This window comes from Prionailurus viverrinus, chromosome B4 (genome assembly GCF_022837055.1).
Source record: "Prionailurus viverrinus isolate Anna chromosome B4, UM_Priviv_1.0, whole genome shotgun sequence".
Classification (NCBI taxonomy): Eukaryota; Metazoa; Chordata; class Mammalia; order Carnivora; family Felidae; genus Prionailurus; species Prionailurus viverrinus.
In genome coordinates, this window is record NC_062567.1 from 133,244,662 (window position 1) to 133,272,591 (window position 27,930).

The 27,930-nt window shown below is 51.3% G+C and overlaps 1 protein-coding gene across 4 annotated transcripts in view; it reads right to left on the reverse strand.

The window, feature by feature from the left end:
• Positions 1–27,930, reverse strand: part of PACSIN2 (protein kinase C and casein kinase substrate in neurons 2) — a 135,550-nt gene that overhangs the window by 38,376 nt on the left and 69,244 nt on the right. For 3 of the 4 annotated variants that reach the window (XM_047866823.1, XM_047866825.1, XM_047866826.1), the window contains exon 2: positions 779–916. In XM_047866823.1, coding sequence (XP_047722779.1) covers positions 779–838 — 60 coding nt within the window. In that variant the 5' untranslated portion in view covers positions 839–916. Of the gene's footprint in view, positions 1–778; positions 917–22,090; positions 22,113–27,930 lie in introns of those variants that run through there. The other variant, XM_047866824.1, reaches the window with a different exon arrangement.

Below are 27,930 nucleotides of genomic sequence, written 5' to 3' on the forward strand. Positions count from 1 at the left end.
CCCAGGCGCCCCTTACCCCCCCTTTAGAGATGAAGATTCTGAGGCTCTTATCAGTCAAGCCACTTGCCCGAAATCACAGCTAGCGATGGCACAGTCGGGAACAGAACCCAGATCTTTCTAACTGCAGAGCCGGTGCTCTCTCCACTAAGCCCACTGCTGCCTGGAAAGTTCCAGGGGTTTTGCCCCAAGAACAAAAATGGGCTTTCCTTTAAGCAGCAGGCAGAAAAAAGTAAATGGGCTCAGGAAGAGTGACTTCCAGAGAAAACAAAACGCCCCCCCACCCCCCGCCCTCCACAAAATTTCTAATCAGGGAAGGAGTTGCTCATGGGCCTAGACTCACGGGAAGATGCTCTGACAGCTCAAGGGCGGTTTGCTCGGCCCCCTGGACAGCCTGCACTGTCCCAGCATGGTGTCACATCACCGCCGTCCATTTTTCCACACACGACTCAGAAGCCATGAGGCCTCTCAGGCCAAGCCCCGCAACGAGCATACACAGAGCCAAGTCACAACACGGCTAAGCACGAAAGCAAAGATCCGAGAATGGACACGGCGCTAAGACCCTGACAAACGCGGCTTTATCAGTCCTTCCTGGCAAGGTCAGCTCACCACCTGCACTGACAGCCAAGCCACCCCTGCCGCCACCTGGATCTGACCCCAAAGACAGGGCCTATCTGGGGTACGCTCATCTCCTCCCCCAGTTCCGGCTGGGAGAAGCCAGGCCCGTCAGGCACCATCGGTCTGCTCTCCGCTCACGTGAGGAAGCAAGCGTGGGCATTACCTCCCAGAAGCTATCGCTGGACACTTCCACTCCAACGGAGTCGTCGTAAGCGACAGACATCTCTTCGGACAGTGAGGGAGCAGCGGCCAATGCTTAGCGCAGAGGTCAACTTCAGATGCTCAAAATCTGTAGACAAACCTGTCAAAGAAAAAGCACATCATTGTGGTTTTTAAATTAAAAAAAAAAAATTTTTTTTAACACTTATTTATTTTTGAGACAGAGAGAGAGAGAGCATGAACAGAGGAGGGTCAGAGAAAGAGGGAGGCACAGACTCTGAAACAGGCTCCAGGCTCTGAGCTGTCAGCACAGAGCCCGACGCGGGGCTCGAACCCACGGACCGTGAGATCGTGACCTGAGCAGAAGTCAGACGCTTAACTGACTGAGCCACCCAGGCGCCCCTTAAATTCTTAAGGTAAGAAGCAAGTCATGGCCATCACACGGCTTCCATATCCATTACTGCCTTAGTACAGAGCAGTCTCAAACGTTCCCTTTAGGTGAGAGAAAATCAATAAACACATATATATGCATGTGTTATATGCCCGTGCGTGTGTGTATTTCGTATTAACAAGCGAACCTTCTCAACATCTTACTGAAGAGCTCAAAGAGCTTTCTGGAGAACAGTTCGTGTTCTCAGACCAACAGACTGATAACCTTACTAAACAAGCTTCCTCGTCGCTTGGAGAAAGAGAGCACGTGTGTGGAAAACAGCGAAAGCAGGCAGAATTCCTGCATCTCTGGACTCGCCCTGCCCCAGCCTGTCCCACCCACCAGGCAGGACTAGGCCCTGCGGTCAGACACGAGTGGAAGTCATCCGCCTTGGCCACCTGACTCCACCCCCAGGCTCCCCCATGTTTCACTTGTGTTGGGCAGTGTGTCCCCAGCCACTGTGTTGGGCAATGTCACCTCAGCCACTGAGGCCCCAGATCAGACCAGTTTATTCTGATACCATCAGTGTGAAGGTCAGCTAGAGTAAAGACAAACAGGCAAAAGTGACCACTTCTGGGTCATGAGGCGGCGTTCTAAACCCAGGCAAGGGTGAAGGCGTGACTAACCCCCTGCTAGAGGGAGGTGCCACGATGTTCACGAGCACAGACCACAGCGATGCATGACCCGTCCACGGCCACGTGAGACTCGCTGGCTTCTTGGTGAAAAGTTGACTCCACCCTCCTTCCCATCACCCTGTGTCCAGATCACACAGCCAGAGTTCTGGAACTTCCCCTCACGACCAGAGTCAGGAGTCCAAAGCTTCAGCTTTGCTCGGGGAGGGACCAGGCAGGATGGGGTGGATGCAGGGTGACCCACACTGCTACGCCTCCAAGGTACAAGACTTTGTTCTGGACCCTTTTCCATATGCTACCGCATTTAATTCTTACAACCCCCAAAGCAACAATCCAGAAGCGTGGTAAGGAACAGGAACACGGGCTCTAGAGTCAGGCTACCTGGGCTCTAATCCCAGACCTGTTACTCACTAGCTGGGCAGTAGTTGGCAAGTTACCCAACCTCTCTGTGCCTCAACAGCCTTATCTGATTATGGGACGTACATCACAGAATTACAGTGAGGGTGAAATGAGGCCAGACACACAGAGGCAAACAGTACATGGTCCATGGTGAGTGCTGTGGACACAGTAAATTACAATGTAACATCATTCGATAGTAATAATTACCACTATCATTACTTTTGTCTCCACTTTACAGTTGAGAGAACTGGTGCCCAGGGAGGGGAGGTTAAGTAACTTGTCTACAGTCACCCAAGTCATGAATGGCAGAGACAAACATTTGACAAGTTTGCTACGGTAATGTTCTCTCCATCACACCAAGATGTTTTCCAAGAACAATCTGAAGTTTAAATAAATCTGGTGTCCTATAACCTAAGATCTAGTGGCTATTAAAAAGGCTTCATGAGGGGCGCCAGGGTGGCTCAGTCGGTTAAGCATCTGACTTCGGCTTGGGTCATGATCTTGCGGTGCGTGAGTTTGAGCCCTGTGTCGGGCTCTGTGCTGACGGCTCAGAGCCTGGAGCCTGTTTCAGATTCTGCGTCTCCCTCCCTCTCTGCCCCTCCCCCATTCATGCTGTCTCTCTCTGTCTCAAAAATAAACATTATATATATATATATTTATTTATTTAAAAAGAAAGGCTTCATGTGATGGATGTCACAGCTTCTGAAGATGAACACAGCACTTGTACAGCCAATAAATTCAAAGAGCGGATGATGGTACTTCAAAGCCAAGTGCTCCAAGTTCACGCACGCTATAACCAGGCGGTTGCCCGGGCGCCACGTGGACACACCTCCTGACAGCATGCCGGCTGGACCTCGCTCCAACATCACAGGGCAGCGTGTGATTTTAACTCCAGGGTATCAGAAAGGCCGACCGTCTTCTCTGGCTGGGCCCTGGTGCCACGTCCCACAGCACCCCCATCTATGCAATCGTGTGCTCTTGGCCCGGGCCCTCCTGGGAGCATGCCGGCCCATGTTTGCAGTGGCAGAAAGTCTTCTACCCAGGCCAGCCGTCTCTGCTCCAGGCTCCTCAGGAAATATCTGGGCTTTGGGCTCAGGCAAGTCTCAAAGTGGTCCAATCCGGCCGCTGGCTAGGCTGCCTGGCCAGCTCTGGGAACAGCTGCAGGGAGGAGCTGCAGGGATCTGGACGGAGAAGCAACTTGATACCTGAAGAGCTCAGCCGGAGGGACTCAGACTCGGCTGGGGTTCAGCCATGGTGTAGACATAAACGGACGGTCAGTTCTGCCTGAGATTTATTAAGAGCCTATTAAGTGCTGGGAGCCAAGAAGAGGTTGCCACTGGGCTCACAGCACAAAAAGACACACTTGACTTCTAGGGGCCAGAACCTGAATCGCCAAGTAAGGAAACCAGGTAACACTGGATGGAGTTGCAAGGGCTTCAGAGAGGAGGCATGCTCTGAGCTGACCAGCAGGAACAAGGCGAGTCCAGCTCTCCTCGCCCGGGCCCCACACTGGCAACGTGGTGATGCTCCCTCACTCCAGGGTCCTGAGCCCACCCTGGCACTGCACTAGCCCACTGTGACAGTCCCCAGGTGCCAGCGGTCCCGGCACCAAGCTGACCCCTGGCCTCAAGGACAGAGCTTTCGACATTTCACGATGAAGTATGATGTCTACTATGCGATATTTTAAAATATCATTTTTTAGGTTAGAAAGTTCCTTTCCACTGTAATTCTTCTAAGAGCTGTGATCACAAATCGATGTTTACGTTAAGACTGGCTTTATTTTTCCTTAAATGTTTGGCAGAATTTGTCAGTGAAGTCTCGTGGGCCTGAAGTTTTCTTTAAGCACTTTTCATCATACGTTCTAGTTAGAAGGCAGAAGACTATTCATAGATTTTCTATTTCTTTGTATGTTGATTTTGTCAAGTTGTGGTTTTATAGGGAATCCAGGTGATTTTTTTTCAAATTTATTGGCATAAAATTGTTCATATTATTCCTCCTACGATCACTTTAAAGACTGAGGGAACTGTAGTAGCGTCCCTCTTTTCATTGTTGACGTTAGGTTTTTGTGCCTTTTCTCTTGATCAGTCTCATCAGAGATTTACCAATTTTCACTTTTATTTTTCAAAGAATCAACTTTTAGCTTGCTTTCTTTCAGCTGTCTACTGAATATCGGGTCTTCATTTTCCTTGATCTCTTCCCTTTATTAATTTCCTTCCTTCTACATCTGTGGCTTCAAGTTGTTCTTTTTCGGACTCTGGATATGGAAGCGCAGCTTATAAATAAGTTTTCTTTCCTCTCTTCTCACATACGCATTAAAAACTATATATTTATCTCCAAGTATAATTTTAGCTATTCCACAATCTCATTTATTTTTTGTAATAGTCCCACGAGGCAGGTATCTTTATTCCCTTTTCACAGATGAGAAACTGAAGGTCAAGTAAATTGTTTAAGGTGATAAATGGTGAAAAATGGGGAGATTACGACTCAAGGCGAGGTTCTGCGGTTCTAAAATGCCAAGTTCTTCCTTTTACAGTATGTTACATATAATTAGCTGTTTGTGGCTATTATACTATGAAAATACCAAGAAAGTAGGAGTGCTTTCCTCCATGGGGTATAGGAAAAGCTAGAAAGGAACTGGCAGGCGGCTGGGCTCTGCTCCTGGGTGCTAGAGAAGGGCTTCCTATCTATAAGCAGAGAAGGTGGTCAAGATGGCTCAAGGGAGACCAGGGAAATCTCATTTCCCCGGAAATCCGTGACTGGTGATTTTACGAAACAGATTTTGCAAAAACAGAATCAGCTCCCAGCCGTCAGGGCTCACATAAGAAATGTTCTCCTGACCAACAGAGAGATTCGTTTTTTTTACCACCAGAATGTGACCGGCGCCACGACTCAACAAGGCACAACGATCAGCCACTCTTCCTGGCCCAAATGACCTCCTGAGTCACACCAGCCATACCCGGGCCCAGAGATGGTCTGGAAGGGACTGGAAGAAAGGCGCCCAGAGAGTATCACGTGGCCCAGTGACGCCATGGTCGTGTGTCAATTTAAAATTGGAAAGAGGGGAAGACCTGCCATTATCAGCTATTCTTGGTGAGCCTCATTCATTCATTCATTCATTCATTCATTCGTTCATTCATTCAACAAAGATCTAAGTTTCAAGAACTGAGTTTATTGGGGCGCCTGGGTGGCTCAGTCGGTTGGGCGGCCGACTTCGGCTCAGGTCATGACCTCGCGGTCCGTGAGTTCGAGCCCTGTGTCAGGCTCTGTGCTGACAGCTCAGAGCCTGGAGCCTGTTTCAGATTCTGTGTCTCCCTCTCGCTGACCCTCCCCTGTTCATGCTCTGTCTCTCCCTGTCTCAAAAATAAATAAAACGTTAAAAAAAAAAAAGAACTGAGCTTATTAGTGCCGGGAATGCAAACGGCCCATGAGCTAGACCTTGGTTTCTTTTAAATGAAACTGAAAACAACTACACTGGACTAGAACAATGGGAAAATTAGGGAAGATCCAAATGTTAAATCTGTCAAATGCAAACAGAAGAAATATTCTTTGCCTTTACAGAGCTGTAAATAAAGTGAAATTGGTAATGAATGCTTGATGGCAATCAAAATAAAGTCTCATAATGTCTGTTCCACAAATTTACATGAGACAAGAAAAAGCGATAATACCCGATGTTAAGGGGTCTCAGTGTACCCATCAGCTTGGGTATCCTTTTTTATTTTTATTTTTTTAACTGTATTTGCAGCTTCGGAAAACAAAAAGGACCCACGTTTCCGCAGAGAACTCAGAGAAGAGTCCGGCAGAGAAAGGAAAGGCAGGAAGAAGGATTAGCCACAGCTCCAGCGCTCACAGACAGCACAGGGCCTGCTCTTCCCAGCGTGTTTCCCAGCATCACTTCGTTGTGGGGATGGACACACGTGTGAGCGCCTAGAGCTGCAGACAAGCAACTCTAAGGTAAGAGGAGAGGCCTCAGGACACAGCCCGTGCTCTAAGGAAAATGAGATTCCTGAACAAAACCCTAATGTCCAGCCCGACACCAGTGCTCCCTTCCAGTGTGGACGCTCACTTGAGCATGCGCCCTCCTGAGTAGGAACCAGTTGCAGACCAGGCCACGCCCAGGGAAACCAAGGCCACCGACGAAGGAACCAAAAGAACTGGCTAACGCTACCACACAGGTGTTCAATAACTGTCTAAGGACTGAATGATACCCCCAAAGCAGGCTCTCTCGGCCGAGGTTGGCCACGCTTGTGTCAAATCAAAAGGCGAGGACTCAACCCGGCCCCTGTGACTCCATGCGGCCCGACAGCAGCAGGACACCGGTCGTCCAGCCAGAGTCGTCCCCAGCTCTGGAGACCCTGTGTGGATGGGAGGCCGCTCCCTCAGAAAGGGCACCTGAGTCTCAGGGCTGTCGCGACAGCCTAATCAAGGCTATCAAGGCTAGTCTAAAACTGACCTCCAAAGCATCCCCAGCGGTCCTCGGCCTGTCAGGGGATATCGCTCAGATTTTCTGTTCACACGCAAACGTTCCTAGCTGTAAAAATGAATCTGGTTTTAGCACGCCCGGGCTGAAGAAACATGTAAGTCGGGGCAACTGAGGCCTCTGAGGACAACGAGAGAACCGCAAGCCTGTTCCTCCAAAAGGAGATGGGTCAGGCGAATTTCCTGGTTCTGCCTCCTTCCTTCTTTCAGGGTCCGGAGCCAACCTAAGCCACGACTAAGCTTGAGGACGTGCTACAGAACACATTGACCTCTGAGGCCAAAGGGTACCGAATACCTCCCGAAGTATGTTTACTGATGCCAAAAGCATATAGTGTGTATTTATTTATTAATTGGGTGCTTCTCAAGGGGAAGGGGAAGGTCCCGGGGAGGCAGCGGGTATCTCAGCTCCGACCCTGTGGACTCAAGTCGTCGTCCCCTGTGAGAGCCCCACCTGTCCTCTAAGGCGGGGACACCACTGGCGCCCTGACCTCCCGAGGTATGAGGAGGCTCAGGGGAGGTAACAGATGCAGGAGAACTCTGGAAAAGTGCAAGGTGACAGACAAATGAGTCAGTGCCGCTCTTTCTGAGGATGGGACGGAAGCGAGCGTGTCTTCGGTATATGCCACCCTGTCCAGCACCCAGCAGGGGACTGATCACCTCTTCCTGAAGCAACTGAACCGTGATACTCCGCCGTAAGCTCTGAACAAACGCTACATGCGCTCCCGGCCAGGTCTACCCCCTGGGGTACGCTATGTGCCGAAGTCACCACAACAGGCTTTCACGGTCCAGCCCAGTGACAGGAAAATGCCAACAGAATGCCAAACAATGGATTCCGAAATGAACCTCTGGGACGAGGTAGTGTATGCTCAGTTATTCTTGACTCCTTCCCATCACAATGGGAAAGACAAAGAGAAGACAATATGTTCCCCGTGTATTTCTTCGAACCGTCTTTCTTTCCCCCCAATCACAACAAAGCAGCTGGTTCAAAAGAGGCACACACACGTCTCCCTCCCTCCCCACAAGGGCCCACGGAGCAGACACGAAGACACGCGTAACACCCGTAACCCCGCAACGTCACAGCAGCAGGCTAGAGGACATGCTAGAAACTAGCAGACAGGTCTGGGCCAGAAGAAAACCATCCCAAACGCCAGGGTGGGAATGAGCCTTCCCAGGGTAGGAGTGCCAAGCCCAGGGCTGAGAAATGCCAAGGGAGGGGGGGCCCTGAGGGGGGCAATCACAGGAATTTTTAAAACTGCATTTGTGACCAGCAAGCCTAGACTCCCTTCAGGGAGGCCTGCCTGGGAACCCAGAGCAGGTTCCTACACACCCTGTTCTTTTTTCATAAACATGAACTGATAACCAAGGGAAGGACCAATGGCGGAAGAGCCACGAAATAAACAATAATGAAATAAAACCCCAAACCATGAAAAGACCAAGATCAACAGGACAACTTTCATTTGGAGCTGATCTCTAGGGAAAACACAGATACTTCAGGGAACGAGACAAAAACTCTAAGGAACTCTGATAAGACTTCTCCAAGAAAGTCAAGGCTTGCTGTAAACAGGAACAGGCTGCTATGAAAAAGGAGCAATCAAGAAATAAGATTTGTTTTCTTGATTTTTAGGAACCTTATTACCAAAATTAACATTTTGATGGATAGTCTGTATAACACAATGACGAGACTATGGCTGAAGCTAGTGACTTCGTGGATGATAAGACCACAGGCATTTCCTATTACATAAAACAGGAGGAGAGAGAGACGTAAGCAGGAGGCTGGTTAAGGGACAGGAGGTCCTACAGGCTGGGAGGGGCCAGGAGTCCCAGCACGTTGCTCACTTACCCCTCACGTCTAGCACCCCCAGTGTTGCACGTCAAAGGTGCTCAGCAAAGACCTGAGTACGAGAGGAACAGGTTTACAGCCTTCCCCTCCTCTCTTTCCAAGGCCCCTGGGAGGAAGGTGGCTCTGTGGCAGTGACCTGTGGGTCGTCAGTGCAGTCCGAGGCAGGATCCCCTTGGATACCCTAAGATTCCAGCTGCTCAAGAGGCAGGACAGTGTGCTTCTGTCTGAGACCTTGTCTGTCCCGCAAAGGTATATTAGCAGCGAGCTCATGACTCAAAAGCAAGGAAGTCCTTGTAAAAGGTTTTACAGTGTAAAAATGTACAAGGGTAAAGTGTAAAGGTGTACAGATCATCACCCCCTCTCCTCCCCACCCTCTTGAAATGCATATCCGTGGCCCTCCTCACGTGTCCTGGGCACACAGTAGGCCCTCGATAGGCCCTCAATATTAGCTGAGTGCACATGCTAAGAAGCACTTGACAAAGATCTGAGAATCCGGAACCCAGGAATGACTGAGGCAGGGGGAATGCTTCCAGATCTCTGGCTTCCAGAGACTTCTGCCACTGACGTTTGTAAACTCTGGTGAGTCAGAGCCACTCCTAAGACGGTAGGCGGTCTCAGAGGTTAATGGAGGTGGCCGAGGGTGCCCTTGGCCCAGGCTGGGAACTGGCATAACCTTCTTCTCCTCTGGGCCTGATAACAGGTATCAGGTAAACAAAAAATACAAATTACAGAAGTACATCTAGCTCGCTCGAAAGGCTTTAATCTGCTCTAAAAAGGAACAAGAGAACGGGTCATTAGGCCAAAAAGCTATTACTATAAAGCAAGCACAGTCAGAGTGAAGGCACCATGTTTCATCTCCCCTGAGAGTCGGCCTGGCGGGGACGGGGAAGAAAGCCCCCTGCAGTCCGCTGCAGGACCCGGAAGGAAGGTGTCGTCGCCGCTGCCTCCCACCCCACACTGGCCTGCCCCGTGCTGCCCTGCAGGCCTCTCAGCAACAGCACACGCCAGACCTAGGTCGGTTTCTTCGTTATCCATGGTGGGAAATTCTTCACTCACTGCAAAGTGACCACAATTTCTCCTAAGCCATTATCTGGCCCAGAGTGAGGGGAGATTCATTCCCTGAGGGGCAGATTCACTCATTCAGGCCACGAGCTGATGTGTGCATACGTACCATGTGTCAGGCACAGTGGCTAGGTCCCCAGGATGCAGCGGTGAATGAGACGGACACAGTCCCAGCCCCTGGAGCCGACACCCTAATAGGACATACTGGCACACAGTGAAGTACAAACGGCCGTACTGTGAGGGCACGTGGGCACGCAACAGACAGGAGAAAGGCTTTTCCAGAAGAGCGAGGGCAGCAGCAAAGGCCCGAGTGCTGGGCCTGTTCCAGCACCCAGCACGGTGGGAGCCCACGTGCGTGCCCGAGGCAGCACTGAGGTCGGCAGGGATGGCCTGGCACCACTGGGGAGCTGCATGGAACGCAGATCCCTCCGTCTGAGCGACTGGTTCAGACTTCGAGCCTCAAGTGCCTCTAAGACACGCTCTCGGAGAGCAAGCGATGTGAATGCCCGGTCACCTCAGATCTAACCTCGTGTGTTGTCACATGCCTCTCAACGCGTGGTGTATTTCACAAAAGAGGAACATCTGGCCTTTCACCCAACTATCTCCTCTAAAGCTTTATCCTACAGATAAATTCACCCTAGAGACAAACGCAGGTATTCACTATGGTGTTATTTTTAATAGCAACAGAAAGAAAGAAAGAAAGAAAAAAACAAACCCTGAAAACCTCTGACTGTCAAGAATCAAAGATGCCAGTACAGGGGCGCCTGGGTGGCTCAGTCGGTTGAGCGTCCCACTTTGGCTCAGGTCATGATCTCGGGGTTCATGAGTTCGAGCCCCACATCAGGCTCACTGATGTCAGCACAGAGCCCTCTTTGGCCTCTCTGTCTCCCTCTCTCTCTCTCTCTCTGCTCCTCCCCGGCTCATATTCTCTCTCTCTCTCTCTCTCTCTCTCTCTCTCTCTCTCTCTCTCTCTCACACACACACACACACACACACACACACACACACACACACAAATGAGTAAACATTAAAAAAAAAAAAGATGCCAGCAGAACGGAGGAGAAGGAGGGAGGGGACAGAGTGTACAGACATGAAAGATACCCCCCACACCGATCGGAACAGTGGGCGTCGCGTGGCAGACAGAGTCCGAGCCCACTGGTATTACAAACTTTGGTGGGTGCCCGCCAAAGTGCACCCACGCACACAGAGTCCCAGTGAGCTCTCTGACTTCTCTAGGGGTGCCTTGGGGCCGGGAAGGGACTTTGCGGTTTTCCCCCCAACCTTCTAAGCGATTTGAAAATTCTGACCATGGGCAGGTAACACCCTTAGAATAGAAAAACTAGTTAATAAAAACACGCCCTTTTGTTTCATTAACAGCCTGTGTCGGAACGAAGGCCAGTCCCCTCTCTGTACCGCGCGGCTGCCCCGCACCTTCGAGAGAAAGGAGGTCCACGTGCACCCCGAGGACTGACCGCCCCTCCTCACCCACCCCAGCCCCGCCCACCGGGTGTCCAAGTCCACCACCACCTCTCCCTGCAACGACCGAGGGCATCTCCTGAAGGGTATCCCGGGGAGCCCTGTTCCTCCAGCCTATTCTCAACACAGTGTGACCCTCTCCCAGCTCAAGTCACACCCCATCGCCGCCCTCACGCAGGGTAAAGGCCCAAAGCACCCATGCAGAGTGCAGCCCGCCCTGCTCACTGCCCACCGCGTCACCTCCCCGAGCCCTGCACCGCCCCGCACACCCACTCCCTGCGACCAGCTTCCCCTGGGGAGCCCACAGCGGGAGGCTGGCGTCCTCGGGCCCCCGGGCAGGTCTTCTCTGACCCGTGTGGTCCCCCCACAGCCTCTCACACTCCCAGACCCCGTCTCCGCCTTATCCTTCTCCCCCAGGCGCTTATTTCCTTCCAAGGAGATGTATCATTTACTCGATCCTTCTGTTCGCTGTCTACTCTCCGTCTCCCCCTCTGGAATGTGAGCTGCCGCAGGGCAGGGATTTTTGTTTTGTTCACTGCGGTAAATCCCAGCACCCGAGGTCCCACACACCGCAGCCGCTCCGTAAAGGCTTGCTGGACGAATTCAGGATGAGAAAGGCTGAACTAAACAGTCTCAGTAATTTTGACTTCCACAGATTGAAGATCCACAGGTGGAAAATACTCGGAGCTCGACTGTGAAGATGTTTTAACTCCAGTGGTTAGAATTCTTTTAATTTTTTTTTTTTTAACGTTTATTTTTTATTTTTGGACAGAGAGAGACAGAGCATGAACGGGGGAGGGGCAGAGAGAGAGGGAGACACAGAATCGGAAACAGGCTCCAGGCTCCGAGCCATCAGCCAGAGCCCGACGCGGGGCTCGAACTCACGGACCGCGAGATCGTGACCTGGCTGAAGTCGGACGCTCAACCGACTGCGCCACCCAGGCGCCCCATAGAATTCTTTTATTACCAATACTGCATACGTTAAACCGGTCCCCCTCCCCACCCAGGCCACACAGGAGGCCCTTCTGCCACTCAGCCCCCTGGGCCGGACCACCCTGGGGCCCACAGGTTCCCGGTCCTCTCGGCCTCTGGCCTCGGCTCGGGCCATTCCGTGTGTCTAGGCAGCCCCCTGTGAGAAAGGACAGGCTCGCTAGCCGCCTCCCATGAGGCGGGCGCTCGGGGAGCAAGGCCTGAGCTAATACCCTGCTTTGCACCATTAACAAAGCAGGAACGCTTTTTTTTTTTTTTTTTAAATAGCTTAAATATCTGGCACAGCCTATTCTGTTTCCGGTGATTTCATCTGGAAAAGTGAACAGTCCTCAAAGGAAGAGATAGAGATCAGCAAATAAAGTGACTTGTATCTCCGGAACACCATGTAGAGGGTTCACTTCAACAACGGAAGGCCGCCTGTGCGCGGCAGGATGCTTGGTTTTAAAGGCTGCCCCCGCGGGGGAAGGACCCGGGGGCCGGTGGCACGGTGAGCCACAGGCCCAGGCAGGGAGGGCAGGGTCCTCCACGAGCACCCGCCAGGGTGGGCCATGTGGGCTGAACACACTGAAAGGGGCTGCGGGATTGAGACCCGGAATCTGTGCGCAGCCAGCTTGGGGGGCCGTGGAAGCCGTCCCCGGAACTAGCAGAGGGTCCGAGCACTTCGGCGGAGGACTAACCGGGGTGCTGGGGACAGGAAGGGGGGGGGGGGTGTCTCCGGAACTCCGTGAGGACACGCAGCTGCCTCGCCCCGAGCAGACGCGGCCCAGCCTCCCAAACGCTCCAGTTCGGAAGACAGAAAAAGCAGGGGAAGGGCTCGTCTTGTCCTGTTTTAGTCGACGCCACAGAGCAGCCCTTTTCCTCCCACAGAGAAGGCCGTGTCAGGGAAGCAAGGAGGAAACCAGGGAGGCTCTCCCGCAACGTCAAGTGCGGCCCCCATGTCAGCCAGGGCCCCTCCCCGGCTGCGCTCGGCCAGCGCCGAGTCGGGCCCACTGTCCCCCCGCTTGCCTGGCGCAGGGCCTGGCCCACCCGCCCTGGCTCTCACTACTCGGGCTCTTCTTCCCTGGCCACCCGCCGTCTGTCTTGCCACAGTTGTGGCCAACGAGCCAGCCGTGGTCTGCTTTCCTCAACGCGAGCACGGCAAGCATTTCCCCGGCTGTCCGGCCGTCTTCCTGTCCGTCCTAAGGGACGTACAAAGTCACACTGTGGTCCCACGCTACGGCCCAGGCCTCGCGGCCTGACCAGGGGTTGGGTCCTTCCAGTCAGAGCCAAGACCGGGGAGCTCCCCAGGTCTGTCCTGCCGCTTCATCGGGCTCATCGCCCTAACGACACTTGGCGGACCTCTGGGCTACAGTTGAAAAAGCAGGATTTCAATTTGACCTCCTCCAGATCACACCCACCAAGAAGGGATGGGAACAGACCCTGAGAAGCACAGGAGAAAAGATGAAAGACCCCAAGACATACCTTGGCAGAAAAATGCTGCTGTCTGGCGGTGGGTGGAGGGAGGGGCCTGTTCTACCTGGTGAATCAGAGTATCTTAGAAGGCATTCACACGAATGTCACATGATGTTGCACACAAGTAAGAAATGGGCAGAAAAGGGAAAACTGAAGAGGGAACTCCCATGGAAAGGAGGCTTCAGCCGTGGGGGACACAGTGAGCCACTGGCTTCTCGTGTCTTGCTTGGTAAATACAGAAATCAGATGGGTGGGGGGCTCTTGTTTCTTTTTAAGAAACCTCAAGGAAATGAACATTTATAAAATTTTACATATGAGATGCCTCTGACGTATCAACATGCCGAGAGTTCAGGACTCCATTCAAACCGACGTGGACACCAGCTACCCACACACGGATATCCCGGTGGGCCAGCGTCCAGCCGGTGGGCCAGTGTGAATCTCTCAATGCAGTTCCCCTCAAGAGGCAAGAATGAAGGCATTGGTGGTGGTGGTCAATCAGTGTGGTTCACGGTTAATCAGTGTGGGTACAGCCCGCCAGGAACGCCAATTTAAAACATACATGCACGCGTGCGCACACACACGTATTCACATACCCCAAATAAACCAGCCCAACAAAACTACGTTGAACCCATCTTAACTGTGGATGATTTAGAAGCCGTTTTATACTCTGAGGGCTCTCAGGGCCAGTGTTAGGAAGACTCAGCCCAAGTTTGCCACTGAACAGCCAGGACCCAGGGCAACGGCCCTGCATCTCACTACCTTCGGATGAAGGTAGAATGTCTCACAAGAACCTCCTACTGGCAAGAGACTGTGGGAGAACTTGAGTGAATTGAAGCCAAGTCATTGTAAGAATATGTCCTTGCAGGGACCTTCACGGCTGCAAAGTGCCTTCCCACTTCATCAGATCTGAGCCTCACCGCCACCCTGTGAGGACATTCTCACCCAGACCCCAGAGTCCCGCTTGAACTCATCCGCAGGGGCTCACGGCAAAACTCGCCTCGGTCAGCACCGAGCCCATGCTTCCTGAGCATGTCCGCATCACAGAAATTACTGAACAGTGTTCCCAGGGACACAGGATGTCACGGTTCTGCACGTATGAATCTGAAGTTTAGAGGGACAGTCGATAGCAATTAACACGTGCCCTTTACAAAACGAGTAAAAAGAGGCACGACCGTCATGTACATCATGACAGGCACTCTGACTCTATGTCCCAGGGCTTCTCGAGAAGAGCCCCCAGCCCCCATCACTGGCTGCTGGGAGGTCAGGCACAGTGACAATTCTGGGGCGGGGGGCGGGGAGTCAGAAGATTGGGGAGCGTTAGGTGGGAGCAGCGTGCCTGCCAGGGCTTAATCCTGCTTCCAAACTCTGAGCAGAAGAAAGCGCATCCCTGAACCCCACAAGTGATAACTCAAGGTTTTCTTTCTTTTAAAAAAAAAATTTCTTTTTAACATTTATTTATTTTTGAGGGACAGGACATGAGTGCGGGAGAGGCAGGCAGGCAGATACACACACACACACATACACACACACACACACACACACACACACACACACACACACACACACACAAGGAATCCAAAGGAGGCTCCAGGCTCTGAGCTGCCAGCACAGAGCCCAACACAGGGCTTGAACCCAAGAACTGGGAGATCGTGACCTGGGCCTAAGTCGGATGCTCAACCGACTGAGCCACCGAAGCGCCCGGTTTTCTTTCAAGGTTAGTTTGCCCGCCTTTTAGAATGGATCTCACAAAGGCCACGTGGCTGGGAACATCTTGCCAATCCTGTGACCTGCTCTCTAGCGGATGACCTACTCCCGACCGACCGGGACAGCGCAGGGGGGTTACCCACCTTCTTGGGCCTCGGAGCCACTCCCACCCAACCCCCCCAAGGCCCAGGAAAGCCCAGCCCTTTTGGGCCCTAAGACCTCCTTCCACACCATTCTTCAAGGTCAAGATCAAATGTCACCTCCCCCACGAAGCCTTCCTTTATTCCCAGTTAATATCAAGCTTTGTTGCCTGGCCTGCCCTGAGTAGCACGTTCCTCTCCTACAGGACTCACTCTATCCACATCTATCATCTATAGATCTATCTGTCTCCATCAAGAGACAAAGGGTCCTTGAGGGCAGAGACCACATGGTGTCTATTTTTGTATCCCAATCACAGCGCAAAGTCAGTTGTACTGAATACAAAAGTCCTACTTATCCTGTCTCGACCATGACATGACTTAGGCCCTGAGCTGTGCTCAATACAGCAAGAGACAGGAAGTCGGAGCCTCTGACTCTGGTCTGCCCAGCCCCTGGGATCCCACCCCTGAGCATTAGGCGTGAAAGAAATAAACCTCTCTCTTTTGCTCCCAGTTCAATCCTGACCCAAGAAGCACATGGATGCGCACATTCATACACACTAAATAAAGGGACACACTATTTTGCAAGTGACTATCTTTCTTACTTTTAAATTCATTGAGGGGTGCGTGGGTGGCTCAGTTGGTTGAGCATCCGACTCTTGGTTTTGGCTCAGGTCGTGATCTGAGGTTTGTGGGATCAGGTCTGTGGGATCGAGCTCTGTGTTAGGCTCAGCACTGACAGCACAGAGCCTGCTTGGGATGCTCTCTCCCCCTCTCTCTCCACCCCTCCCCTGCTCATGCTCTCCCCTCTCTCTCAAAATAAATAAACAAACACCTTTTTTTTTTTTTTTTTTTTTTTAAAGGGACACCTGGGTAGCTCAGTCTGACTTCAGCTCAGGTCACGATCTCATGGTTTGTGAGTTCGAGCCCCACATGGGGCTGGTTGCTGTCCGCACAGAGCTTCCCTTGGGATCCTCTGTATCCTTCTCTCTCTGCCCTTCCCCCGTTTGCTCTCTCAAAAATAAATATTTAAAGAAAATAAAAATTACAAAATGTAAGTTTCTGACAATTCAAATTCAAAAGTATAAGAATACTTTATTTCTTACTGATAGCCCTAATCTCAGAGACAGATGACAAATGTATTATAATACAATGGCTTCTAATGAGAAGTCAGATTATCTTGAAGACTTTAATTTGAACTAATATTCAAGTTCCTGGTATATTACTCTCTTTGCAAGTTAAATGTATTTACATGTACTTCCTTGATTGAAAGCATGAAAATATTAAACAAATGAAGTTCATAAATTTAGACACATCACTACTGAGGCCACAGCAGTTGCAGCAAAGACCTCCCAGACGCACTTGGGCAAAAGCAGGTGATGAGGGGTCGTCTCAGTTACTGTTGACGAAAGGGGTACACAACACACGAGCTAATTTCATAACTTACTGGATGCAACAGCAAGTCCGACAAGGGACGCGGGGGGCAGGAGGGAAAAGCTGAGTAGGACAAATCAAGGGAAGCTGTCAAACCCAGGAGAGCCAGGAGAAAAGGCCAGGACAACAGGGCTAGAAGCCGACCATGGTTCCAGCAATCCTGTTCTCACGAGGGTCTCACCGGGCCAGGGCCCCACAGTCCCACAGCCCCCAGATGCACCAGTGTGGGTGGAACTCTTCCCGGGACAGTCTCTCATTTCCCCCTCCCTCACCTGACATTTACCAAGCCCTGATCTGGTGGCAGACACCATGATAAGAGCAATGCAGGTGGGGGGGGCTCACAGCGCCCTCAGAGTTGAGCGGGGCTCAGTTCTTGTTCCCACCAGACATCAGAATTCACAAGAAGAGCCATATTTGCTGAGTGCTTCCTAGGTGCGAGGCCCCATTCATTCTCAGAACAGCCCTAGGAGGCGGCTACCACCATCATCCCCATTTTACAGATGAAGAAATGAGGTACATTTAAATAACTTGACTAAGGCCACACAGCTGGCAGGTGGCGAAGCTGGGACTCAAACCCGGGGCTAGGCGCCCCAGAGCCTGCCCCTCAGCTGGCAGGCCACACGGTCTCCGGGATGAGGCACGGTGAAGAAGATTCCTTGCAAGGAGAGGCAGAGGTGAGTGATGTGAGTGAAACCTGACGAAAAGAAAGCTGGGGGGCCTCCCGGGGACAGCACTCCAGCCGGGACTCCAGTAAGGGGACAACGCACGCAGGCGCTCACTCATTCGGCATTCACTGAGCACCGTGGAGGGGTCCTGTCCTAGAAGCACGTCTGCTCAAACGGCTTAGGGCAGTGAGGGACACAGACGCGTACCCTGTGCCTACCTCGCTCAAAGCTGTACCCCAGAGCTGGGCACGGGGCCCAGCATAAACGGGACAGTCATATGTGAGGCAGAGTGAGCACCCATGCCCCCAGGCCTGCTGCGCACCAACTAGATAACCGTGGGCACATCCCTTAACCTCTCTAAGCCTCAGTTTCCTCGTCCAGAAAGTAAAACGGACACTACTACTCCTTGGCATTGTTGGCGGATGAAACACCCCAGTGACAGGCGAAGTACCTGCTCTCCGCCAGGATGCTGAGGCCCGGAACGGCGGTGCTTTCCGCGCAGCAGCCTCCCAGGGGACAACAAGCTGAATCCGAGGAGCCAGTGGGAATTAGGCAGGTGCACAGGGGTAAGGGCAAGGTGCCCCAGACAGGAGAATCCTTAGGGAAGGGTGGCGGTGGGCTGATGGGGGCAAGAAGGGAGCACGGGCCAGCCAGCGTCAACGAGAGCATTCAGCGTGGCCCGATGCCCACCTTGAAACAGAAACAGTGAGGAAGGAAGGAGGAAATGGGGTCACGTTTCTACATAAAAATCCCCATGTGGTTTAAACTTGAGGAGTTTCTCATAACTTGTAATCTTCCAGCCGCTGGCTGGGCTGAGAGCAATGTTATATGTCATTAATACTTACATTTTTAAATTGGCAGGCCTATGCAGACATCATTTTGTTATTACTATTGTTAACAACCAGGGTGTTATTTACTTACATAATACCTCTCTGCACAAAGAGCCCAGGGGTGCCTGGGTGGCTCAGTCGGTTAAGCGTCAGACTTTGGCCCAGGTCATGATCTCGCGGTCTGTGGATTTGAGCCCTGCATCGGGCTCTGTGCTGACAGCTCAGAGCCCGGAGCCTGGCTTCGGATTCTGCGTCTCCCTCTCTCTCTGCCCCTCCCCTGCTCATGCTCTGTCTCTCCCTCCCTCTCAAAAATAAATAAACATGATAAAAAAATTAAAAAAAAAAAAAAGAGCACAGAAAACATCACAGAATCCCAAATACAAGGAATGCAGGTGGTATTAATAACTCGAAAACTTCACAAAGTTAAAATGGAAACAAAAGCTGAATGTTTTCTCAGAGAACCCCAGTGTTAGGCAGATCACAAAACCCAATCTCACTTTCAATTTCTAGTCTCCCCAGGGCAATCTTTTAAAAGACCTAAAGCGTGACACTTCCCTGCTCACACCCATCATACTCGGAGTTAAACCCTAACTCCGTAATTTTGCTGCAAGTCCCATCACGACCTGGCCCCTGTCCGCCCTCTTCCACTCTTCCTCACTGACCGGCCCCATCTGGCCCCAGCCACCGTGATCTTCCTGTGTTTCCCAAGCACACTAAACTCCTTTCTGCCTCAGGACCCCTGCACGTGCTGTTCCCTCTCCCCCAGAATGCTCTTTCCTAAGATAACTGCATGGCCGCCATATGGGCCTTTGCCCAGAGGTCCTCAGGGCTTCTTCCCTGACCATCCTTTCTCATCCAGCCCCACCTCCCACCACCATCACCCTATAAGATCTCTAAGATCATAACAGTAATATTCTGTGGCCATAACTGTAGCTGACATCTCCTGGATTACACAGAAAAGAAAAAAAAAAAGGCTACTCATATGACTAACCACAAAACGTTTCTTGAGCTGACAGCAAAACTTCATATTTCAGTGATTCTTAAAAAGTCACTTCTTGGGGCGCCTGGGTGGCGCAGTCGGTTAAGCGTCCGACTTCAGCCAGGTCACGATCTCGCGGTCCGTGAGTTCGAGCCCCGCGTCGGGCTCTGGGCTGATGGCTCGGAGCCTGGAGCCTGTTTCCGATTCTGTGTCTCCCTCTCTCTCTGCCCCTCCCCTGCTCATGCTCTGTCTCTCTCTGTCCCAAAAATAAATAAACGTTGAAAAGAAAAAATTAAAAAAAAAAAAAAAGTCACTTCTTCCACAATGGCCAGCCTGAACAGTCATTAAGTGAGAGGACCTTCCCACCTGGAGCTCTCTGGGCAGCCTCCAGAGCACCCAGAACCACAGTTTTATTTTGTCTTTGTTGTTTGCAAAGAGGTCCTTCCTGAACCAAAGGAAACAACTGTGTTAGGAGCTAAAGGCCCAGTCAGTTACACCATCCTTGAAATCCTCAAGTATTAGGACTTGCTCTATCATTGTATCGACATTTGTACTTATAGAATTTGCACAGGTTTGGCCAGACGGATCCCCTATAATGAACCCCAAACACACACCCAGAACCTACATTTTGATACTACGTTCACGTGTCAGAGGAAAACCTCGTTATCCCGGAAAAACTGGAAGAGGTCAAAGACTTTAAGAGACTGGAAACAAACTACCTCTGTGATTCCGTATTATTCTGGGACTTTGTTTTAAATCCAGAACACTCCTTTAAGAAAATACACGTTTCTGGGGCGCCTGGGTGGCGCAGTCGGTTAAGCGTCCGACTTCAGCCAGGTCATGATCTCGCGGTCCGTGAGTTCGAGCCCCACGTCGGGCTCTGGGCTGATGGCTCGGAGCCTGGAGCCTGTTTCCGATTCTGTGTCTCCCTCTCTCTCTGCCCCTCCCCTGTTCATGCTCTGTCTCTCTCTGTCCCAAAAATAAATAAACATTGAAAAAAAAAAATTTAAAAAAAAAAAAAAAAGAAAATACACGTTTCTGAAAGCCATGAAATTCAGAAAAGTAGCTCCTTGAATAATCCCAAATGCAGGGAAGAGAGGGCAAGGCAAACCTCGCCAGTGACTGCCAGGACCAGCACTGTTTTCCTTTTGACTGCAGATTCTAAAAAGCAAGAGGCCTTCCCAAAGTGGAAACCTCAATCAAGTCCAAAAATAAATGAATAAATAGAGTGACAAGAGACACACTGATGCTTCAGGAGAACCAAGAACCGACAGTCTGCTGGATGTCTGGACCAAAATGGCCAATGCCAGCACGTCCCAACCAAATATGGCAGCTTGCCCATCCTGTACCCCCAACTGTGGGATCTAAAGGGGAAGTGGCTCCACACAGATGACACTGGTCCCCTGCTTAGACCACCAGCGGGAGCCTCCTAAGAGCCCCCGCCCATCCCCACTTACTGCATTATCCTTCGCAGAACCAAACCTTCTTTCCTCCCAATGCCTCTGATGGGAAAAACAAGTAACTTTCCCACTTTGGAGCAAAATGCTATTGCAGCTGGAGAAACATTCTTGGATATCATAAATAAGATATTCTGATTCTAGGGAACTGGAGATTTGATGCTGGAGTGTGAGAAAGGATGAACAAGCAGATTTGAGGAAATATTATGGAGCCATGGTAACAGAAACCACGGAAGAAACTCCAGTCGCACAAAACTGTTTAAAAATAAACCGGATACTAAAATACCAGTAAAAAGCTACAATGACTCACACTGTTCTCCTCAAATACTTCTGAGAACAGCCAGTTCTTTGACAGTCTCCCAGTCTTTTTCCCTACTGGAGAAACGGGAGACAAAGAAAGTAAAAAGACGCTTTGAAAATTTTCTCTAATTTTACCAGCAACTTGATATGAATAAGACCTTAATATGTTTTACAGTTTTACAGTTTGATGGGAGCACAGAAACATACATTCATGATGAGAGAACTGTCTTGAGGCTTTTAACAAAAGCCAAACTAAATTCAAAAAGCCTGAGGCCCCAGAGTGTGCTATACTGAGTGTTCAAATACTAGTGAACGTGGTCACGAACCGCAACACGATTTCTATCATTAACGTACAACCTTTTAAGGCATTCTGCGTGTGTGATCACCTTTCCTTTTCTTCCCCACCTCCACTGCAGGTACTCTAACTACACTTACACACCTTTTAATGTGGCAGCCGCACACACAAGACTCCTTTGGGCCCACACATGGAATAAACTCACAGGTCTTAGCCCTGGGGGGCCCTGCGCTGGCCTGCCCTACCTGCTCGGCCGGCCTCGGCCTCCTGCCGGGCGCTGAACAACCACAGGTGCAGCGCTCTGCTGCCTGAGACCATCCTTCCCGGTCACTTCCTTCCTACCCAGCCTGCAAGGCCCCGTTTGAGTGTCACCTCCTCTGAGGAGCCCCCCAACCACACCAATGACCCTCTGCCCGCCACCGTCCCTCCATGGTGCCATTATTTGGTTATATCCCTATTCCCCCAACCAAGCTGTTGGCTCCCGGGGGGACCCCGGTGCCTGTCACAGTAACTTCGGCTGCTTAGAGAACACTGTTGAAGGAAGAATGGAGCCAGGGAGTAAATTTCTTAGGAAACCCCCATCCTGCAGTTATCTGTGCCATTACCTCATTAGCCCAGGCCCTGCCTCCCAGCCTGTTCCCCCTTCCCCTGCCCTACTTACTGTACCTCTCCTTTTTCCCATGAAAATAATTATGCTCCTCAAACTGCCACTCTCCCACATGCCCAAAGACCCGTTTCGGACCGACTACCACACTCACCTACAGCTGTGTCTGGGGTCCAAGCACCAGAAAAGCTTGTTTGCAAAAGCTTTTGCTAGTTGGTGAACAGCTGCAGTGAAGAAACGGTCCTTAGGCAATCCTTTAAATTTTACTTTGTTTAGGGCTGATTTTAAAATCTCCTGCAACAGAAATTATTCATCAGGTCCCTTAATCACTGAGATTTCAGTTTCGTTTGTGATCTAAAGCCCAGGAGAATCACTCACACACACCAGCTTTGGGCAGGGGAAAGTGTCGTCCACAGAGACGAAGGTCAACGTGAGAACATGCTCGTGGCAGGAAAGCTGGAATACACTGAGCCAATGGAAACACAGGTGACAGGCCAGAAGCAGCATCAAATGAAAGATCTGGAAAGCGTGCTATCCGTGCTCACCACCATGGCTCAGGAGATCCCCTGTGCATCCCGTGAGGGGCTCCGGGGGTGTCCCCGAGAGAACTGGCCAGGAACGGGACTGACCCAGCCATCCAAGTCTTGCTAGCCGTGTGCCCCAGCGTCACATTACTGCTTGTGCCTCTGATATTCCACTCACGAGATGGGGATGACGAGGAGCAGACTTCTTAATGAGGATCAGCTTAGATAACGCAAGGACCCTCCCTTCTCTTATGCAGCCAACGATAAATGTCGGTTCCCTTCCCTGGCTCTGGTGCAAATGTCATGAGATGGGGCACCATGGCCTTGGACTTCGCACGAGACTCCCTGGGCCTCCAGTTTCTTCGTTCACAAAGTAGGTGATCTTCAGGCGCTACGTAGATTCGGATGTGCTTAGGGGAGACTGGGAGTGCAGGCCGAGAGAGGATGGGCTGGGGCTGGCGCTGGCTAGAAGTTTTCAGTGAAAATGCGTATTATGCAATTTGTGTCAAAACGAGAAATGAAGAAAGATGACTTTTTTATTAAATAAAAGCAGCAATCAAAAGGCGGTTTTGCTTTTCATTCAATTAGCAGACATCCATTGGGAATACAATAGTAGCTACCCACTTAATTTCCATTATTCCTTCCATACCTGTGGTCAGCCCATGTTCTGGGTGCTGGGGAATCCAACAGGGTACGGAGCACACAAAAATCCGTCCCCTCTGGTAGAGTTCCACTCCAGTGCAAGTGACTGACAAGGAAAAGAACCCGGAGTGGCCGCTATGAGGAGAAACAGAGCAAGGGAAAGGGATGAGGCTTTTGAAGGCGGAAAGGAGTCTGCGCTTTTAGGTGGAGCGGCTGGAGAAGGTCTCACTGAGCAGGTGGCACCTGAGACAAAAGCGAAGGGGCAGGCCAGGAGGGCCTCCAGGGGAAAGGCACCTGGCAAAAGGAAGCTCACAGATGAAGGCACAGGAGGCCCGCCCGGCTGGGAAACGGCCAAACAGCCACCACGGTGTCACCCAGTGAGACAGGACGGTGGCCGAGGCCAGGCTGACAGCAGCAGAAACAATGACGCGTGAGTTCTGAGAGAATACCGAGCATAAAAGAAAATGACCTCACTCTTTCAACTTCTATCCCACCAGTGTCCATCCCTGACCCGCCGCAGGGGTTTCCCGGCTCAGTCGTTCAACAATCACGTGCCCAGGGGCCACTGTGCCTGTGTTTCCCGAGCTGGGCTCTCCCCGCCCCAGACCCAGACCTGCCCGAGGCCCGCTATGGGTATGAGCAGGGACGCGGGCCCTGAGCCCTTCCCAGGCAGCTGCGGGGAAGTCCGGCGACCCCAAGCGTCCCAAACTGTCTAGGGCCAGCTATACAGACACGAAGCCCAAACAGCTTCTCCATCCTGCTCGAGCGGTCCTGGACCCCCGCCTCCAGAAGCAGACATTTCCCAGCTCACTTCACCACCACCCCCGGTCCACCCGTGTGCAGAGTAAAGCAAAATCCTAGTGCTAAATGCTGATTCACACTGACGGCACTAAGAACTGATGCCATTTTTTAAAAGAGTTTATGTATTTATTTCGAGAGAAAGAGAGTGCAGGGGGACGGGTACAGGCAGAGAGAGGAAGAGAGACAGAATCCCAAGCAGGCTCCTCACTGCCAGCTCAGAGACCCGGGGCTCGATCTCACAAACCGTGAGACCACGACCTGAGCCGAAATCAAGAGCTGGACACTTACCTGACTGAGCCACCAGGAGCCCCGGAACTGATGCCATGTGACCCGAGCAGAATGTGAATGGTTTTGGGGCACAGCAAGTAGACACTTCAGGTAAGCACAGGTAGGGTTTTTGAAACACCTCACTCTCCACCTGCGCTAAGGAGTTCACTTCTAAAGTATCTCCTGGGCTCACCAAGGAGAAGAGGCGGACAGCAAATACTCAGCAGTGAACTCCTAAGGCCTAAGAATGAAAACTGAATGGTTCTGAAGATCCAGAGAAAGGAGTGTCTGTTTGTTTTATCCTTCAAATTGGCAGGGAGACGAAAGGAAAGCCCCAGATGCAGAAAAGGCGTAATAAAGCCTCTCCCTTTGTTATACTCGAAGAGGTGTTAAAAGGCTTGACCTCTCCTTTCCGATTATCTTACAGGAAATGAACTCAAATCTCAAAATACGCTGTTCTGACAGAGAGCAGGCTTCTGAAGTGGATGAGGAAGTTCTCCCTCTAGGAAGGCCTCGCCAAGCGGAGGGTGTCCGTCCCCCGTCTCCTCCCGCACTCCCTCCACCTGCCACCTGCAAGGCTCACAGAGGTCCTTCTACTCCGTGAGGAATTCCGCGGGAATCGGTCTGTATAACCCACAACAAGTGCTGGAGAGACGAGACAGGACCACGGGTGACGGGAAGACAAAGGGAGAGAGGAGGTGTTGTCTGAGCTAGAGCTTGGTGGATAGAGGTGACAGATTTTCTGTGCGAGAAATCAGTACCAAAAAATACCAGATTTGGAGTCACGTAGTAACCCTTAAAATGACTTTGCTTTACCCCTGGTGCCTTTTACATCCTAACAGTTCAAAGGAAACAAGTCGATGGCCACCCATCACTGGACGTTTTCGGCCCCTCTGGCTCTTCCAGAGGGGGAAGTCCAGCCCATCTGCTGTTAGTTCACCCACACAATTTAACGAGGACCCACGCCCCCAAAACTCATTTCTCTTATGCAATGGAGACACATTAGCTGACAGGTCTGTGCCTGGGACTGATTTTTTTGCGGTGACACTTGTGAGACCTCCCTCTGCTGGCAGGCGCCCTGGGAACATTGGAGGCAGGGGCTGAAAATCTCCCCAAGCTAAATATTGACTTGATGCTCCACAGGTTTAAAAATAGAAAAAGCTACTTTAAAAAGACCAAAAACGACACATTGGCAAATCTGGTATCAATGTGAGAATGCAAACAGCAGTGCAAGAAAATGTACAGGAAGAGTCCCAAGATCTGAAAGGAAAATAATTGGAAGCGGGCCCAGCTGGACTCCAGTGACCTCCCCCCCCCCCCCCGCCGCTCCCCACAGTCCCCAGGAAGGCAGATCCGCCGTGGGGCTGGCCTGCCCGGCTCTCGGGCGGGGATGAAGGGGCTGTTACTAACCGCTGCCTGAACAGTGTCACAGCACCATGCCGTCAGTCCCTCGGCTCACTCGCGAAAGAACAGATCTTGAGACCCACCATGCTCCGGGTACTCGAGATCACGGCGTGTAAGACAAAGCCCCTGACACATTTTATACCTTGCATTTTAGTGGCATTTGCACGCGCCAGGCCTTTGCTAAAGTGCTGAATGTGGGACTGCCCCGCCAGACCCAATTACTAGGTTTCTAAACCTGGCCCTTGCCCGAGTGCAGCCCGCCCCGGGGAAGCTCCCTGGAAGGGGGCGCAACGCTGGTGATCAGCCTAACACACAAAGCGAACGCTCAATGGAAAGAAAGAGAACTGGCGTAAAAACTCAAATTCTTTCTTAACGACGCGTAACACGGGCAGCATTTTACTCCAAAAACAGATTTTTATCTTCTATGCAACAAAGGAAAAACACGCACCATAAATCATCAGACTGGATGCCGCCCCAGGGCAAGCCCGCGTCTTCACCTTGAAACTCAGAAGCTGCACCCGGCACAGGGCCCACATGCGTTTGCTGACTAACAGTGGCTCCTGGTGGGAGAATAAAGGGGGTGCGCAGAGGGCCTACGGGCTGCGGGCACTCTTCACACGCGCTCCTCGAGATCCACTCCTCCTTGAACCGATGTGGGAGGGCGGGGAGGAGGGAGAAGCCGAGTCAGCGGGCTCAGCCGGTGAGGTCGGAAGTGGTGAGCCCTGCACTGAGGACAGGGGGTTAGCCCGTTCCCTTCAGGCCGGCACCCCTGCCTCCGCCTCCTCCTCCCCCACCTTGGGGCTCAGTGTTAAATCCTGGAAGTCACCGCTTAGGAGGCTCCTAAAATAATTCTCTCGTTTACATAAATGAGAGAGACCCAAACGCACCTCAAGAACATACAAAGGAGTGACATTATTGGGCCAGAAGAGGTTGTGTGTGGGAGGGACAACGGTTTAAGCAGTTGAAATTTTGCTATTTTTTTTTTTAACAGCCAAATGTTGATGTTTTTTACATGGAGATATAATTCGCACACAACTCACCCATTTAAAGCGTAGCCGATGATTTCTAGTGTGTTCACAGTTGTGCGTCTATCACCACGGACGATTTTAGCACATCGCATCACCCCGAAAGAAACTCTGCGTCCTCTGGCAGTCACATCCGTCCCCGCGCCTCCAGGCCCTGGCGACCCGAACCTAATTTCTGTCTCTACGGATTTGCCTATTCTGGACATTTCACACCAACGCGATCCGGCAGCGTGTGATCTTTTGTGACTGGCCTCCCTCGCTCAGCACAACGGTTTCGAGACTCATCCGCGCTGAAGCACATACCGGTACTTCATTTCTTTTGATCGCCACTGTTCCATTCTATGCATCGAGCACAGTTTGTTTACCCATGACCAAGGGGATGGACGCTTCTGGGTCGTTTCCACTTTGGGGCTGCTATAAATGCTGCTCTGGGGATTTACACACAACTCTTTGTGCGGATACACACCTTCACTTCTCGCGGGTAGATTCTGGGGGCGGACATGCGGGGTCATATTGCACAGTTAAAGTTGTATTTAACTTTTTGAGGAGCTGTTTTTGAAAGTTAGTTCTTTTTTTTTAATTTTTTTTAATTTAGTTTACTCATTTTGAGAGGGAGAGAGAGAGAGAGTGAGCGAGCATAGGAGAGGCATTGAGAGAGGGAGAGAGAGAATCCCAAGCAGCCTCCGCACCTGATGCGGGGCTCAAACTCACAAACTAGGAGGTCGTGACCTGAGCTGAAATCAAGAGTCGGCTGCTCCTGAGTTGAGGTCCCATCTCTCCACATCCTCACCGGCACTCGCTGTTGTCTGTCTTTTCTGTTACAGCCATCCTAGTGGGTGGGAAGTAATACCCCACAGTGGTTTCAATGGGCATTTGCCTAATGACTAATGACGTTAAACACCTTCTCATGTGCTTTTTGACTATTCGTATACCATCTCTGGAAAACTGTCTGTTCAGATCCTTTGCCCAGTTTTTAATCGGGTTATTTGTCTTTTCATCGCTGGGTTTTTTTTTTTTTTTTTTTTTTAATTTTTTTTTTTTCAATGTTTTTATTTATTTTTTGGGACAGAGAGAGACAGAGCATGAACGGGGGAGGGGCAGAGATAGGGAGACACAGAATCGGAAACAGGCTCCAGGCTCTGAGCCATCAGCCCAGAGCCCGACGCGGGGCTCGAACTCACGGACCGTGAGATCGTGACCTGGCTGAAGTCGGTCGCTTAACCGACTGCGCCACCCAGGTGCCCCTCATCGCTGGGTTTTAACTGAGTTCTTTACATGACCTAGGTACAAGTCCTTTAGCAAATATGATATAGGATTGAAAATATTTTCTT